This window comes from Mesoplodon bidens (genome assembly GCF_964165515.1).
Source record: "Mesoplodon bidens genome assembly, chromosome: 3".
Taxonomy (NCBI): Eukaryota; Metazoa; Chordata; class Mammalia; order Artiodactyla; family Ziphiidae; genus Mesoplodon; species Mesoplodon bidens.
In genome coordinates this window covers 149,737,527-149,753,920 of record NC_138178.1, presented here as the reverse complement: position 1 = coordinate 149,753,920, position 16,394 = coordinate 149,737,527, and the positions used below count along the sequence as shown (strand labels likewise).

Sequence of the window (16,394 nt, the reverse complement as noted above, 5' to 3'; positions counted from 1 at the left end):
CTTATGGTTCGTGCTGTTGGTTTTTCCTCTTGGTCCATTTATATTCACAAATGAAGGGTTAGAGTCACTGATTTACGTAGCTTGCATGTTTCTTCTGCAGTTATAGAAGTTTTTTGCCCCAGCAGCCTTCTCCTGAATGGGAAGTGACTGTAGGTTCTATATAAATGTGTGGGGTATGTGAATGTCACTATCAGGCTTAACTTCAGGTCACTGAACATGCTGACTCACTGGGGACAACCTCCCTGTCCTATTAAAAAAGGAGGACTTTATTCCTTTCTCCTTAAACTGGAGATATTTATTTAGTATAGTCCCCTCCCTGGTCAGAGCTGCCCTTTCTCCTATCCACCTCCCCCACCCCCATCCCCTGTCTATTGTGGAGATTTTAAGCCTATATACTTACGAGTAGAAAGCTTCCCTAACCAGATTCTTCACATTTTATTGAGTGTGGTCTCAAGTATTACCTGGGGCTAAGTGTCCCAGGGGCCTGTAGCTCAGTTAGGATGTGTTTGCGGAAGAGTCTGACTGGTTCCCAATGCCACAACCATCCTGAATACAGTTTTAAATTAATTAACAGTACCAGTTTATTTCTCTTTCCTGGAAAACAGGATAATATTTCCCAGGCTCCTCTGTAGTTCTGTAGGTTTAGATGACTGAGTTCTACCAGCGGGGTGAGGGCAAAAATGATACCCCCTGGGCTGGTCATAAAACATGATTCCCTATATTCTTTCCTTTCCATGCTAATTTTGGAAGCCACTGCAGATGTTCCAGTTGGCAAAGCTACATCATAGAAAAAAGCCTGGATCCATAAGTCAAGGCTTAAATAAGAGCTAGTGAAGACTGGTGCCTAACTTGCTTCAAAATGTGAGGAGAGTGACAAAACTTGGGTGCAACCAAGATGTCCTTCAGTAGGTGAATGGATGAACAAGCTTTGGTACTTCCAGATAGTGGAATAGTATTCAGCAATAAAAAGAAAATGAGCTGTCAAGCTGTGAAAAGACATGGAGGAGCCTTAAATGCATATTACTATGTGAAAGACACCAATCTAAAAAGGCTGCATTCTGTATGATTCCAACTCTGTGACATTTGGAAAAGGTAAAACATGGAGACAGTAAAAAGATCAGTGGTTGCCAGAGGTTGGAGGGAGGGAGGGTTGAATAGGTGAAGCACAGAGGATTTTTAGGGCAGTGAAACAATTTTGTATGGTACGATAAGGGTAGATTCATGTTACAGTACATTTGTCCAAACCCATAGCATGTACACCACCAAGAGGTAACCCTAATGTAAACTAGGGACTTTGGGTAATAATAATAGGTCAGTGTAGCACCATCAGTTGTAATAAATGTAGCGTTCTGGTGTGGGATGTTGATGGAGGTTGTGCATATGTGGGGCAAGGGGGTCTATGGGAAATTTCTGTCCTCAATTTAGTGTGAACCTAAACATGCTAAAAAAATTAAAGCCTTTAAAAATGTAAGGAAATTTATTTCATAGAAAATCAGGAATAGGTCTGGCTTCATATTTGATTGATCCGATAGCTCAGTGATGACACCAAGAACGATTTCCTTCTGTCTGCTCTGACAACCACAGTGTCACATGGTGACTGGTGGAATAACTGGGGCTTCCTGCATCTTTGTTCATGTTTCTGTTTGTTTGTTTGTTTTGTTTTGTTTTTTGCGGTACGCGGGCCTCTCACTGTTGTGGCCTCTTCCATTGCGGAGCACAGGCTCCGGACGCGCAGGCTCAGCGGCCATGGCTCACGGGCCCAGCCGCTCCGCGGCATGTGGGGTCTTCCCGGACCGGGGCACGAACCCTTGTCCCCTGCATCGGCAGGCGGACTCTCAACCACTGCGCCACCAGGGAAGCCCCCAATGGCATTTTTTACAGAACTAGAATCAAAAAATCTTAAAATTTGCATGGAGACACAAAAGATCCCGAATAGCCAAAGCAGTCTTGAGGGAAAAAAATGGAGCTGGAGGAATCAGAGTCCCTGACTTCAGAATATACTACAAAGCTACAGTAATCAAGACAATATGGTACTGGCACAAAAACAGAAATCTAAATCAATGGAACAGGATAGAAAGCCCAGAGACAAACCCACGCACCTATGGTCAACTAATCTATGACAAAGGAGGCAAGGACATACAAGGGACAAAAGACAGTCTCTTCAATAAGTGGTGCTGGGAAAACTGGACAGTTACATGTAAAAGAATGAAATTAGAACACTCCCTAACACCATACACAAAAATAAACTCAAAATGGATTAGAGACCTAAATGTAAGACCGGACACTATAAAACTCTTATAGGAAAACATAGGAAGAACTCTCTGACATATATCACAGCAAGATCTTTTTTGATCCACCTCCTAGAGTAATGGAAAACAAATGGGACCTAATGAAACTTAAAAGCTTTTGCAAAGCAAAGGAAACTACAAACAAGACAAAAAGACAACACTCAGAATGGGAGAAAATATTTCCAAACGAATCAATGGACAAAGGATTAATCTCCAAAATATATAAACAGCTCATGCAGCTCAATATTAAAAAAAACAAACAACCCAATCCAAAAATGGGCAGAAGACCTAAATAGACATTTCTCCAAAGAAGACATACAGATGGCCAAGAAGCACATGAAAAGCTGCTCAACATCACTATAACTATTAGAGAAATGCAAATCAAAACTATAATGAGGCATCACCTCACACCAGTTAGAATGGGCGTCATCAGAAGATCTATAAACAACAAATGCTGGAGAGGGTGTGGAGAAAAGGGAACCCTCTTGCACTCTTGGTGGGAAGGTAAATTGATACAGCCACTATGGAGAACAGTATGGAGGTTCCTTAAAAATCTAAAAATAGAATTACCTTATGACCTGGCAATCCCACTACTGGGCATATAGCCAGAGAAAACCATAATTCAAAAAGACACATGCACCCCAATGTTCATTGCAGCACTATTTACAATAGCCAGATTATGGAAGCAACCTAAATGCCCATCGACAGATGAATGGCTAAAGAAGATGTGGTACATATATACAATGGAATATTACTCAGCCATAAAAAGGAATGAAATTGGGTCCTTTGTAGAGACGTGGATGAATCTAGAGACTGTCATACAGAGTGAAGTAAGTCAGAAAGAGAAAAACAAATATCGTTTATTAACACATATATGTGGAACCTAGAAAAATGGTACAGATGAACCGGTTTGCAGGGCAGAAACTGAGACACAGATGTGGAGAACAAACATATGGACACTAAAGGGGAAAAGAGGCATGGGGTGGGCGTGGGGGTGGTGGTGTGATGAATTGGGAGATTGGGATTGACATATATATAGTAATATGTATAAAATGGATAACTAATAAGAACTTGCTGTATAAAAAATAAATTAAAATTCAAAAAAATAGTATCTTGTTGAATAACATAACTGGCACTTCAGAGAAATAACTCTCATGTGATAGAAAACCATGCAAAGCTTCACCAGATTATTGAAATACAAGTGCCTATGAAAAGCTAACTTTCTTTAAAATACTGTGTCTTTTTAGGGGGAAATGCTTCCAGAAAAAACGATATCACGTGTTAAAAAAAAAGAGAGACTCACTCGCGTTATTCTCAGACGGCAAATTAACTAGCAAAGCAAGCCAGTTTCTGAAGTCCAGTCCCTAAATCCACTGCAAGGCTCTCTGCATAAAAGGCCTCACGCACCAGGGGGCAGCAGGAAGCCGCGGAGGCGGCCAGCTCACTGCCGAGCTCGGCGCGGAGAGAAATGTGCTGCCCCTGGGCGGCGGCGGGCGCTGGGCTCAGCTGCACCGGCAGCCGACACGGCGCATGGTGGACGGTCACCTCCACTTTGAGGGGGTTTTCATCACTCCCCTCGGCATCCTGCGGAGGAGGCATCCTCCGAGCCGGCCGGCGTTATGCTCCACAGGAGCCGCATGGGCTCCACGCCCCTGAAGTCGCCGCCCTGAGCTCGGAGATCGGTCCCTGGTCGGGTCCAACACCTCCCGCCCCACTGCCGTCCGCCCCATTGTCGGCAGGCGAGAGGAAGAGGCGGCCTCGATCACTGAACCCCAAAGGGCCCCGCTCCCTGGGGCCTAAGCCTTCCACTTTAATACCCAGGAGCTTATTGGTTAGTCCAGTGTTGGGCTTGACGGCCAGGGTCGCGGCCTTTTGGGAGGAAAGGGATGATGTGGACACAGACTTCTGAAGCTGGACGGGAGTCCCGGGAGTTCGGAGCACGGCCTGGGCCGCCAGTCACTGGGTGCGGGGAATCCTCGCGGCTTTGAGCGCAGCCACACAGACGTGGCTTGGGCGCAAGGGGAACCGGGCTCAGTAGGCGGGGCGGGGCCGGGAGGAGCAGGGGCGGGGCCGGCCGTAGTGCAGCGGGAGGTGCGGGGCCCGGCGTGGCGGGGCCCGGCGGGGAGAAAGCAGGCCGGGGCTCAAGAGGACCTGGGCTGGTTCCTGGCCGTCACTCAGTAAAGAGCTACAAAATGCGGCGGCGACTTAGGAGGGCCCGGGGTCGGTTGTGCTTTTGGAGATCCCCAAGTGGGACCGTCCGGAAGAGGCAGGAGCTTATCCCTAGCCTACCCTTCGACGTGTCGAGAATGAGAAATTAATGATTTCCGACAGAAAATGCATCCGGTCGCCTCCTCTAAAATCCCTCTCTGACCATCAGGGGACACTGTTCCGTAAACTTAGTTGGAGGCTACATGTACTAGGCTCCCGCCACATTCCTTTTCTTGCTTGAGGTTATTTTTGCCTGGATTAGTAAACTGTTAAAAAAGAAAAAAAGACTGTCGAGATTAAAGTTTAAACGTTTCAGATGAGGCAGAGTACAGATGTATACACTGTGGAAATAATCTATATTGTCCTGTGGCCTGGCATAATTATTAAAAATGTATATTTTTACATGCAGGGAAAAAAACTTACATTATATGTCATTTATGGTTTGTTTGTTTAAAGAAAAAGGCGTAGAACTTACAAAATAAAACCGTCCATGTATACAAAATGGTTCTGGAAGGCTACACTTCAAGTTGGTAACAGGAAGTACCTCTGGGAGAAGACTGCGATTGAGTAATGAGTTAAGAGGTTTTTAAATTTTATCTGTATTACTTGAATCTTTTACAATGAAGAATGTACTTATATATGTAATTTAAAATTTGTTTTCCAGTGTAGAATTCTATCTTAAAATGTACACATAAAATGAGATTAATTAACCCAGGTAAAACCATTCTGTTAAACTGCTGTGTCAAGTAAGATGTGTGGATATGTAATCCCGAATTTCCTTTGGAACAATCTCATTTTCAGATGTATATCTTATCCTTCTTACCCCATAAATAAGATTGTAATTATCGTGTATTCTGATTTATGGATGGAAAATATTTGCTACTGAAAGCACATGGTTACTGGACCAAAAACCCTTTTAGAAAAGTACTTGTTTAAAGTCTGTCTTTGGAGAATACATGGCTGACTCCTAGTTTTAGAAAACAACTCAAGTAATTTTTTTTTTTTTTTTTTTTTTTTTTTGCGGTACGCAGGCCTCTCACTATTGTGGCCTCTTCCCGTTGCGGAGCACAGGCTCCGGACGCACAGGCTCAGTGGCCATGGCTCACGGGCCCAGCCGCTCTGCGGCATGTGGGATCTTCCCGGACTGGGGCACGAACCCGTGTCCCCTGCATCGGCAGGCGGACTCTCAACCACTGCACCACCAGGGAAGCCCTCAAATAATTTTTTAAAATTTATTTATTTATGTATTTATTTATGGCTTAGTTGGGTCTTCGTTGCTTCACGAGCACTTTCTCTAGTTGCGGAGAGCCCGGGCTACTCTTCGTTGTGGTGTGTGGGCTTCTCATCGAGGTGGCTTCTCTTGTTGCGGAGCACAGTCTCTAGGCATGCGGGCTTCAGTAGTTCCAGCACGTGGGCTCAGTAGTTGTGGCTCACGGGCTTAGTTGCTCCGCGGCATGTGGGATCTTCCCGGACCAGGGCTTGAACACGTGTCTCCTGCACTGGCAGGCAGATTCTTAGCCACTCTGCCACCAGGGAAATCCCTAACTCAAATAATTTTGACTTCTGCTGCCCACATCCATCATTATATAGTGGCCATGAATATTGGATGTTGTGCATCCTCTGCATGTACCACCTGAAAAAACAGAATGCTTTCCACAAGCTTTTATCTTCCCAGTGTGCAAAGACCATTTAAAATGAATGTACACAATAGCTTAACCATGATACTCTGAAAGAATTAAGAAGTGTTTGTGGTTTTCAGTTTGCTGAAATTTGTAACAGGTTTATACAAATATTTCTTAAAGGATCAGTGGTTGACAAAACCACGTATCAATATTTGCTTTCAAAATGGTTCATTGGCCTTTCTCATCCTGATGGAAGTACATTCAAGGGCATTCGGTGTACAAACAAAAGCAGAACAATGGGCTAAATTTCGGTTATATTTTCTTTTTTTTTTTTTTAATTTTTTAATTAGTTTCTGCTTTATAACAAAGTGAATCAGTCATACATATACATCTGTTCCCACATCCCTTCCCTCATGCATCTCCCTCCCTCCCACCCTCCCCATCCCACCCCTCCAGGCGGTCACAAAGCACCGAGCTGATCTCCCTGTGCTCTGTGGCTGCTTCCCACTATCTATCTACCTTACGTTTGGTAGTGTATATATGTCCATGCCTCTCTTTCGCTTTGTCACAGCTTACCCTTCCGCCTCCCCATATCCTCAAGTCCATTCTCAAGTAGGTCTGTGTCTTTATTCCGGTTTTGCCCCTAGGTCCTTCATGACTTTTTTTTTTTAAATTCCGTATATATGTGTTAGCATACGGTATTTGTCTTTCTCTTTCTGACTTACTTCACTCTGTATGACAGACTCTAGGTCTATCCACCTCATTACAAATAGCTCAGTTTCGTTTCTTTTTATGGCTGAGTAATATTCCATTGTATATATGTGCCACATCTTCTTTATCCATTCATCCGATGATGGACACTTAGGTTGTTTCCAGCTCCGGGCTATTGTGAATAGAGCTGCAATGAACATTTTGGTACATGTCTCTTTTGGAATTATGGTTTTCTCAGGGTATATGCCTAGTAGTGGGATTGCTGGGTCATATGGTAGTTCTATTTTTAGTTTTTTAAGGAACCTCCATACTGTTCTCCATAGTGGCTGTACCAATTCACATTCCCACCAGCAGTGCAAGAGTGTTCCCTTTTCTCCACACCCTCTCCAGCATTTATTGTTTCTAGATTTCTTGATGATGGCCATTCTGACTGGTGTGAGATGATATCTCATTGTAGTTTTGATTTGCATTTCTCTAATGATTAATGATGTTGAGCATTCTTTCATGTGTTTGTTGGCAGTCTGTATATCTTCTTTGGAGAAATGCCTATTTAAGTCTTCTGCCCATTTTTGGATTGGGTTGTTTGTTTTTTTGCTATTGAGCTGCATGAGCTGTTTATAAATTTTGGAGATTAATCCTTTGTCAGTTGCTTCATTTGCAAATATTTTCTCCCATTCTGAGGGTTCTCTTTTGGTCTTGTTTATGGTTTCCTTTGCTGTGCAAAAGCTTTGAAGTTTCATTAGGTCCCATTTGTTTATCTTTGTTTTTATTTCCATTTCTCTAGGAGGTGGGTCCAAAAGGATCTTGCTGTGATTTATGTCATAGAGTGTTCTACCTATGTTTTCCTCTATGAGTTTGATAGTTTCTGGCCTTACATTTAAGTCTTTAATCCATTTTGAGCTTATTTTTGTGTATGGTGTTAGGGAATGATCTAATCTCAAACTTTTACATGTCCATGTCCAGTTTTCCCAGCACCACTTATTGAAGAGGCTGTCCTTTCTCCACTGTACATTCCTGCCTCCTTTATCAAAGATAAGTTGGCCATATGTGCGTGGGTTTATCTCTGGGCTTTCTATCCTGATCCACTGATCTATCTTTCTGTTTTTATGCCAGTACCACACTGTCTTGATTACTGTAGCTTTGTAGTATAGTCTGAAGTCAAGGAGCCTGATTCCTCCAGCTCCGTTTTTCGTTCTCAAGATTGCTTTGGCTATTCGGGGTCTTTTGTTTTTCCAAACAAATTTTGAAATTTTTTGTTCTAGTTCTGTGAAAAATGCCAGTGGTAGTTTGATAGGGATTGCATTGAATCTGTAGATTGCTTTGGGTAGTAGAGTCATTTTCACAATATTGATTCTTCCAATCCAGGAGCATGGTATATCTCTCCATCTATTTGTATCATCTTTAATTTCTTTCATCAGTGTCTTATAATTTTCTGCATACAGGTCTTTTGTCTCCTTAGGTAGGTTTATTCCTAGATATTTTATTCTTTTTGTTGCAATGGTAAATGGGAGTGTTTTCTTGATTTCATTTTCAGATTTTTCATCATTAGTGTACAGGAATGCCAGAGATTTCTGTACATTAATTTTGTATCCTGCTACTTTACCAAATTCATTGATTAGTTCTAGTAGTTTTTCGGTAGCATCTTTAGGATACTCTATGTATAGTATCATGTCATCTGCAAACAGTGACAGCTTTACTTCTTCTTTTCCAATTTGGATTCCTTTTATTTCCTTTTCTTCTCTGATTGCTGTGGCTGAAACTTCCAAAACTATGTTGAATAAGAGTGGTGAGAGTGGGCAGCCTTGTCTTGTTCCTGATCTTACTGGAAATGGTTTCAGTTTTTCACCGTTGAGGACAATGTTGGCTGTGGATTTGTCATATATGGCCTTTATGATGTTGAGGAAAGTTCCCTCTATGCCTACTTTCTGCAGGGTTTTTATCATAAATGGGTGTTGAATTTTGTCGAAAGCTTTCTCTGCATCTATTTAGATGATCATATGGTTTTTCTCCTTCAACTTGTTAATATGGTGTATCACATTGATTGATTTGCGTATATTGAAGAATCCTTGCATTCCTGGAATAAACCCCACTTGATCATGGTGTATGATCCTTTTAATGTGCTGTTGGATTCTGTTTGCTAGTATTTTGTTGAGGATTTTTGCATCTATGTTCATCAGTGATATTGGCCTGTAGTTTTCTTTCTTTGTGACATCCTTGCCTGGTTTTGGTATCAAGGTGATGGTGGCCTCGTAGAATGAGTTTGGGAGTGTTCCTTCCTCTGATATTGTTTGGAAGAGTTTGAGAAGGATGGGTGTTAGCTCTTCTCTAAATGTTTGATAGAATTCGCCTGTGAAGCCATCTGGTCCTGGGCTTTTGTTTGATGGAAGATTTTTAATCACAGTTTCAATTTCAGTGCTTGTGATTGGTCTATTCATATTTTCTATTTCTTCCTGAGTCAGTCTTGGCAGGTTGTGCATTTCTAAGAATTTGTCCCTCTCTTCCGGGTTGTCCATTTTATGGGCATAGAGTTGCTTGTAGTAATCTCTCATGATCTTTTGTATTTCTGCAGTGTCAGTTGTTACTTCTCCTTTTTCATTTCTAATTCTATTGATTTGAGTCTTCTCCCTTCTTTTCTTGATGAGTCTGGCTAATGGTTTATCAATTTTGTTTATCTTCTAAAAAACCAGCTTTTAGTTTTATTGATCTTTGCTATCGTTTCCTTCATTGCTTTTTCATTTATTTCTGATCTGATTTTTATGATTTCTTTCCTTCTGCTAACTTTGGGGTGTTTTTGTTCTTCTTTCTCTAATTGGTTTAGGTGCAAGGTTAGGTTATTTATTCGAGATGTTTCCTGTTTCTTAAGGTGGGATTGTATTGCTATAAACTTCCCTCTTAGAACTGCTTTTGCTGCATCCCATAGGTTTTGGGTCGTCGTGTCTCCATTGTCATTTGTTTCTAGGTATTTTTTAATTTCCTCTTTGATTTCTTCAGTGATCACTTCGTTATTAAGTAGTGTATTGTTTAGCCTCCATGTGTTTGTATTTTTTACAGCTCTTTTCCTGTAATTGATATCTAGTCTCATAGCATTGTGGTCAGAAAAGACACTTGATACAATTTCAATTTTCTTAAATTTACCAAGGCTTGATTTGTGACCCAAGATATGATCTATCCTGGAGAATGTTCCATGAGCACTTGAGAAAAATGTGTATTCTGTTGTTTTTGGATGGAATGTCCTATAAATATCAATTAAGTCCATCTTGTTTAATGTATCATTTAAAGCTTGTGTTTCCTTATTTATTTTCATTTTGGAAGATCTGTCCATTGGTGAAAGTGGGGTGTTAAAGTCCCCTACTATGATTGTGTTACTGTCGATTTCTCCTTTTAGGGCTGTTAGTATTTGCCTTATGTATTGAGGTGCTCCTATGTTTGGTGCATAAATATTTACAATTGTTATATCTTCTTCTTGGATCGATCCCTTGATCATTAGGTAGTGTCCTTCTTTGTCTCTTCTAGTAGTCTTTATTTTAAAGTCTATTTTGTCTGATATGAGAATTGCTACTCCAGCTTTCTTTTGGTTTCCATTTGCATGGAATATCTTTTTCCATCCCCTTACTTTCAGTCTGTATGTGTCTCTAGGTCTGAAGTGGGTCTCTTGTAGACAGCATATATATGGGTCTTGTTTTTGTATCCATTCAGCCAATCTGTGTCTTTTGGTGGGAGCATTTAGGCCATTTACATTTAAGGTAATTATCGATATGTATGTTCCTGTTCCCATTTTCTTAATTGTTTTGGGTTCGTTATTGTAGGTTTTTTCCTTCTGTTGTGTTTCTTGCCTAGAGAAGTTCCTTTAGCATTTGTTGTAAAGCTGGTTTGGTGGTGCTGAACTCTCTCAGCTTTTGCTTGTCTGTAAACGTTTTAATTTCTCCATCAAATCTGAATGAGATCCTTGCTGGGTAGAGTAATCTTGGTTGCAGGTTTTTCTCCTTCATCACTTTAATTATGTCCTGCCACTCCCTTCTGGCTTGTAGAGTTTCTGCTGAGAGATCAGCTGTTATCCTGATGGGGATTCCCTTGTGTGTTATTTGTTGTTTTTGCCTTGCTGCTTTTAATATGATTTCTTTGTGTTTAATTTTTGACAGTTTGATTAATATGTGTCTTGGCATATTTCTCCTTGGATTTATTCTGTATGGGACTCTCTGTGCTTCCTGGACTTGATTAACTATTTCCTTTCCCATATTAGGGAAGTTTTCAACTATAATCTCTTCAAATATTTTCTCAGTCCCTTTCTTTTTCTCTTCTTCTTCTGGAACCCCTATAATTCAAATGTTGGTGCGTTTAATGTTGTCCCAGAGGTCTCTGAGACTGTCCTCTGTTCTTTTCATTCTTTTTTCTTTATTTTGCTCTGCAGCAGTTATTTCCACTATTTTATCTTCCACCTCACTTATCCGTTCTTCTGCCTCAGTTATTCTGCTATTGATCCCATCTAGAGTATTTTTTATTTTATGTATTGTGTTTTTAATCGATGCTTGATTCATCTTTAGTTCTTCTAGGTCCTTGTTAACTGTTTCTTGCATTTTGTCTATTCTATTTCCAAGATTTTGGATCTGGGAAATAGAATCTTGGATCATCTTTACCATCATTATTCTGAATTCTTTTTCAGGTAGACTGCCTATTACGTCTTCATTTGTTAGGTCTGGTGGGTTTTTATCTTGTTCCTTCTCCTGCTGTGTGTTTTTCTGTCTTCTCATTTTGCTTATGTTACTGTGTTTGGGGTCTCCTTTTTGCAGGCTGCAGGTTCGTAGTTCCCGTTGTTTTTGGTGTCTGTCCCCAGTGGCTAAGGTTGGTTTAGTGGGTTGTGTAGGCTTCCTGGTGGAAGGTACTAGTGCCTGTGTTCTGGTGAATGAGGCTGGATCTTGTCTTTCTGGTGGGCAGGTCCACGTCTGGTGGTGTGTTTTGGGGTGTCTGCGGACTTTTTATGATTTTAGGCCACCTCTCTGCTAATGGGTGGCGTTGTGTTTCTGTCTTGCTAGTTGTTTGGCATAGGGTGTCCAGCACTGTAGCTTGCTGGTCGTTGAGTAAAGCTGGGTGCTGGTGTTGAGATGGAGATCTCTGGAAGATTTTCGCCGTTTGATATTATGTGGAGCTGGGAGGTCTCTTGTGGACCAGTGTCCTGAAGTTGGCTCTCCCACCTCAGAGGCACAGCACTGACTCCTGGCTCCTCAATTTGGGATGATTTGTTGTCTATTCATGTATTCCACAGATGCAGGGTACATCAAGTTGATTGTGGAGCTTTAATCCGCTGCTTCTGAGGCTGCTGGGAGAGGTTTCCCTTTCTCTTCTTTGTTCTCACAGCTCCTGGGTCTCAGCTTTGGATTTGGCCCCGCCTCTGCGTGTAGGTCGCCGGAGGTCGTCTGTTCTTCGCTCAGACAGGACAGGGTTAAAGGAGCAGCCTCTTCGGGGACTCTGGCTCAGTCAGGCCGGGCAGGTTATATTTTCTGATTTTTTTTGAATATATGATCTAAGTTTTTAAATTTTTTATTTATTTTTGGCTGTGTTGGGTCTTTGTTTCTGTGCGTGGGCTTCCTCTAGTTGCGGCGATCGGGGGCCATTCTTCATCGTGGTGCGCGGGCCCCTCACTGTCGCGGCCTCTCTTGTTGCGGAGCACAAGCTCCAGACATGCAGGCTCAGTAGTTGTGGCGCACGGGCCTAGTTGCTCCACGGCATGTGGGATCCTCCTGGACCAGGGCACTAACCCACGTCCCCCGCATCGGCAGGCAGACCCCCAACCACTGTGCCACAAAGGAAGCCCCCTTATTTCTTATTATTCTTAGTCTGAACTCTCCATCTCCCTCTCGTGGGTGGGTCAAATAGTGGGCAGTGGGGGGAGCGCTGGTCACACCCCTGTGTCTGTGATGCCTGTGGCAAAAAGACTCTGCTGGAATAGGTCTCTGCGGGTGAGTAGAGCTCAATAAAATGGTGGTTTCCAAAATAAATACATAAATCTGAACTCTCCAATTTGGCTTATGGAGCCTCCATTATGGGACCCTAACTTACCCTTGACTTTCCAGCTCAGTAATCCTCACCAGTCAGCTCTGCACTATTTGAGCTTATCTCCTCAGGTTGGAAGGCTGTAGAGCCAAATGGTCAATGAAGGACTTTGGAGCTGGACTGGCCCAGTTCTCTCATCAACCAGATATATTTCTTAACCCTCCTGGGTCTCAATTTCCTCATCTGAAATAATAAGAGCTAATATTTGAGAGTTTAAATATGTTATGTGCTTTACTTGGATGACCTCATTTAATCACAACGGCCCAATGAAGTAGTTTCTATTATTATCACTATAATTCTCCCCACTTTAGAGATGAGGAAATCGAGGCTTAGAGAGGTTAATAACTTACCCAAGGTCACACAGTAAGCGATGGAGCCTGGGATTTATATCTACTGTAGAGGCAACCTTGAGGGTACTACCCTTTACATCATTTAATGTTTCTTAGTAAGACAGCCTTTGGGAGAAACTGATTTCTAAACTTTGATTTTATTTTATGAAGGCTGTAAATTTTGTGTAACTGATTACTTTTCCTTCTCTGCATAAACCACTAGAAAACAAATGACTGAACGAGTGCCCCAATCAACGGACGTATATAGGCCTCATAATAAGCATTATTGTATTGGCCTCATTTCTGGCTCCATTTTATGGATACCTTTTCTCTTTCTCCCTTTTTTTTTTTTTTTTTTTTTTTTTGCGGTACGCGGGTCTCTCACTGTTGTGGCCTCTCCCTTAGCGGAGCACAGGCTCTGGACGCACAGGCTCAGCGGCCATGGCTCTCGGGCCCAGCCGCTCCGCGGCATGTGGGATCTTCCCGGACTGGGGCATGAACCCGTGTCCCCTGCATCGGCAGGCGGACCCTCAACCACTGCGCCACCAGGGAAGCCCTCTTTCTCCCTTTTAATTCACATTTACCATATTTTAGGTAGCTTTGTAACAACCTGAAATTCTTTTTGAAATCTTAGAGACAGGGGGCCATATATAATCAACTCTGAGGGGAAAGTGACCAAATATCTTAGTCATTATAGGGCATTCCAAGGCTACCTTATCAGTAAGGAAGAAATTAGGATGTAGGGCCATCCCTACACCTAGTGCTTTAGTACACAGATATGTTTAGTCATCACCCTCATGTTTAAGCTTCTGGTGTTACCTTTCCGCCCCTCACTTCTGTCACCCTCCCAGCCATTTTCCTTATAACTTCTTCCTATGATACCACATCCCAAAGGCATCTCTAGAGTAGCAGGACCACCTCGGAGTGAGTTAAAGCACAGGCTCTAAGGATTCAAATCACAGAAAATTATACTCATAGTGAATAAATACACTCAACACGTATTTTTAACAATTGGTCAAAATTAAGTTACCTCTAAGGAACGCTTCTCCTCATTAGATTAAGCTTTAATGGGCATTTGCTTGAATAGACTCAAATTGGTGAAAGACAGTATGTGCCCAGCAAGCTAAGTGATGTGTCTCAGAAAAATATTCTTGCACTCAGGGAAGACCCTCTGCTCTGGTCTCATGACTCTAGATAGTGCCCAGTATAAGGCAATGGATTGAGATAGACTGATCCCAGTCTTCCCAGTAGGAAGGTAATAGGAACCGATGGTGCCAGGAGGAAGTCTAATTTGTCAGGTATAACCTGACATCCAAAGATAAAGTCCTGAAAATCTATTGGCATCAAGGCATTCCTCTAGGTAGCCAAGTACCGAGATTGAGAATTCAGATGTTAAATACAGAGGAAGTATTATCAACAGTATATATCAATAAACTGTTTTGCTTACAGCAATTTTTTTTGTAAAGGATTCAATTTTACTTTGTAAAGTATCCTTTGAATTTTAAATTCAAAATTTGTAAAGGATACTTTATCTGTAAGGAAGAAATCGAAGTCTAGGGCCTCATTCATAAAATAAAAGCAAAGCTTAGGATACTAAGTATGTCAATGCCCCCAATCTTCAGAGTGGGGTTCAGAAACAAGAATGAAGCAGAGTCCAGTCCTTAAGGAGCTCAAGCGCGCAGGTTCCCAAGGTTCAGACATGGTCAGTCAGGACCCAAAGAGTATATGGGACTCTTAGCAGTACAAAAGCTCAGTCCTCAGAACCAGAACACAAGGCCAAATCTAGGCCAGCAGTTGAGACTTGGGCAGGCACTTCTTACATTTTTCCTCCTTAAGGTTAAGATTGGTCCTACGGATAAGATCAGAGTTAAGCCTATACACTGGGGAAAGTTCAGGGGAGAAAGGGATGGACCCAGCAGTGAAGAGAGTAGTGTTGCTAAGGCTCAGAATCCAGTAGGACCTGACAAGGAAGCTGAGATGGTTGCTTTGTTACAAAAAGGTTCCTAGGTTCTCTGGAAAACCTAATACATGTTGTATGACTAGGATTTTTATTAACAGTATATGGTCTATGATTACAATGTTACAATATGCTGGGCTTGACAGATTTTTTACCATTGAGGTGTTTATGGAAGAAAGTTTGGATTTGCTGCCAGGCATCTGCCTGTGCCCTTGCGTGAGCCTTTGGCTCACCTCCATAAAATATTGGTTGGTCCAAAACTGCATGCACAGAGGCGCTACAAAGAGGAAAATAAGGCGGATCAATACAATGGCCAGTTCCTGGGTAGTAGATTATCTGGGGTGTGTCTTTCCCATGGGCTTGTAACCGTTCAGAGGCTATCTGAGCATAGAATTCACTCTTCCAGTTATGATCATCCATGCCAACGATAAATAGGAAGGGTCCCTGGGCCTTTTCCAATGGAATAAGACTTCGGTGGTTGGGTTTCTCCAGTGGGTCGTTCCAAATATCCACCAAATTCAAAACGCCTGACTCAGTGATTTTATATTTTCCTGGGTCACTGCTGAGATTAGGAATAATCATATCCTTGTAATGCAGAGGAACTATTGTGTTGGCCACACAGGCATTAATAACTACAGTAGCTGTGATGCCCTTCAAGAAAGAGGCCATTGAGAGACACAGGTCACCTCCTTTGGAGAAGCCAAGAAGCCCAACACTAGGGCCTTTCACCTGATGAAAAGACAGAAAGAAAGAGAGAGAGAACAAGTCAAGAATTCATAAATGGAGAACTTAAACTGTGGTTTTACATTGTCTAGGCAGCCTTCTCAAATGTCATTTGCTTTCCTTTCTTATGCAACAATCCACAAAGTTCAAACGTACCTTCTAATAAGCAAATCAATTTTGTTTAATGTTGGCTGTGCTGGCACAGCATGCGGGATCTTAGTTCCCTGACCAGGGACTGAACCCGTGTCCCCTCCATTGGGAGCACGGAATCTTAACCACTGGACCGACATGGAAGTCCCACACAAATCAATTAATTTCCTGGTACACAGGCCCTCCACTAACATTTATGGCGACTAGGTCAAGAGTACACACAGAGGCCCATATACCCTATACCTAAATACTTAACAGTTATAAATATTTGAAAGTTAAATAAGGTATATTCTTTTCTGCTACCTTGATACATATACCTCCATAACAACTTATAAGGTCAGGTTCAAATTTTATATCT

At 42.1% G+C, this 16,394-nt stretch overlaps 1 protein-coding gene across 7 annotated transcripts in view; it reads right to left on the bottom strand.

The window, feature by feature from the left end:
• Window positions 1-14,728: 14,728 nt before the first annotated feature.
• The window catches only part of ACOT4 (acyl-CoA thioesterase 4), a 39,391-nt gene continuing 37,725 nt past the window's right edge, over window positions 14,729-16,394 (bottom strand). For 4 of the 7 annotated variants that reach the window (XM_081229784.1, XM_081229779.1, XM_081229778.1 and 1 more), the window contains one exon: window positions 14,729-15,892. In XM_081229784.1, the coding sequence (XP_081085910.1) occupies window positions 15,287-15,892 (606 nt within the window). In that variant the 3' untranslated portion in view covers window positions 14,729-15,286. The remainder of the gene's footprint in view (window positions 15,893-16,394) is intronic. The other 3 variants (XR_014015452.1, XR_014015453.1, XM_081229782.1) reach the window with 2 other exon arrangements.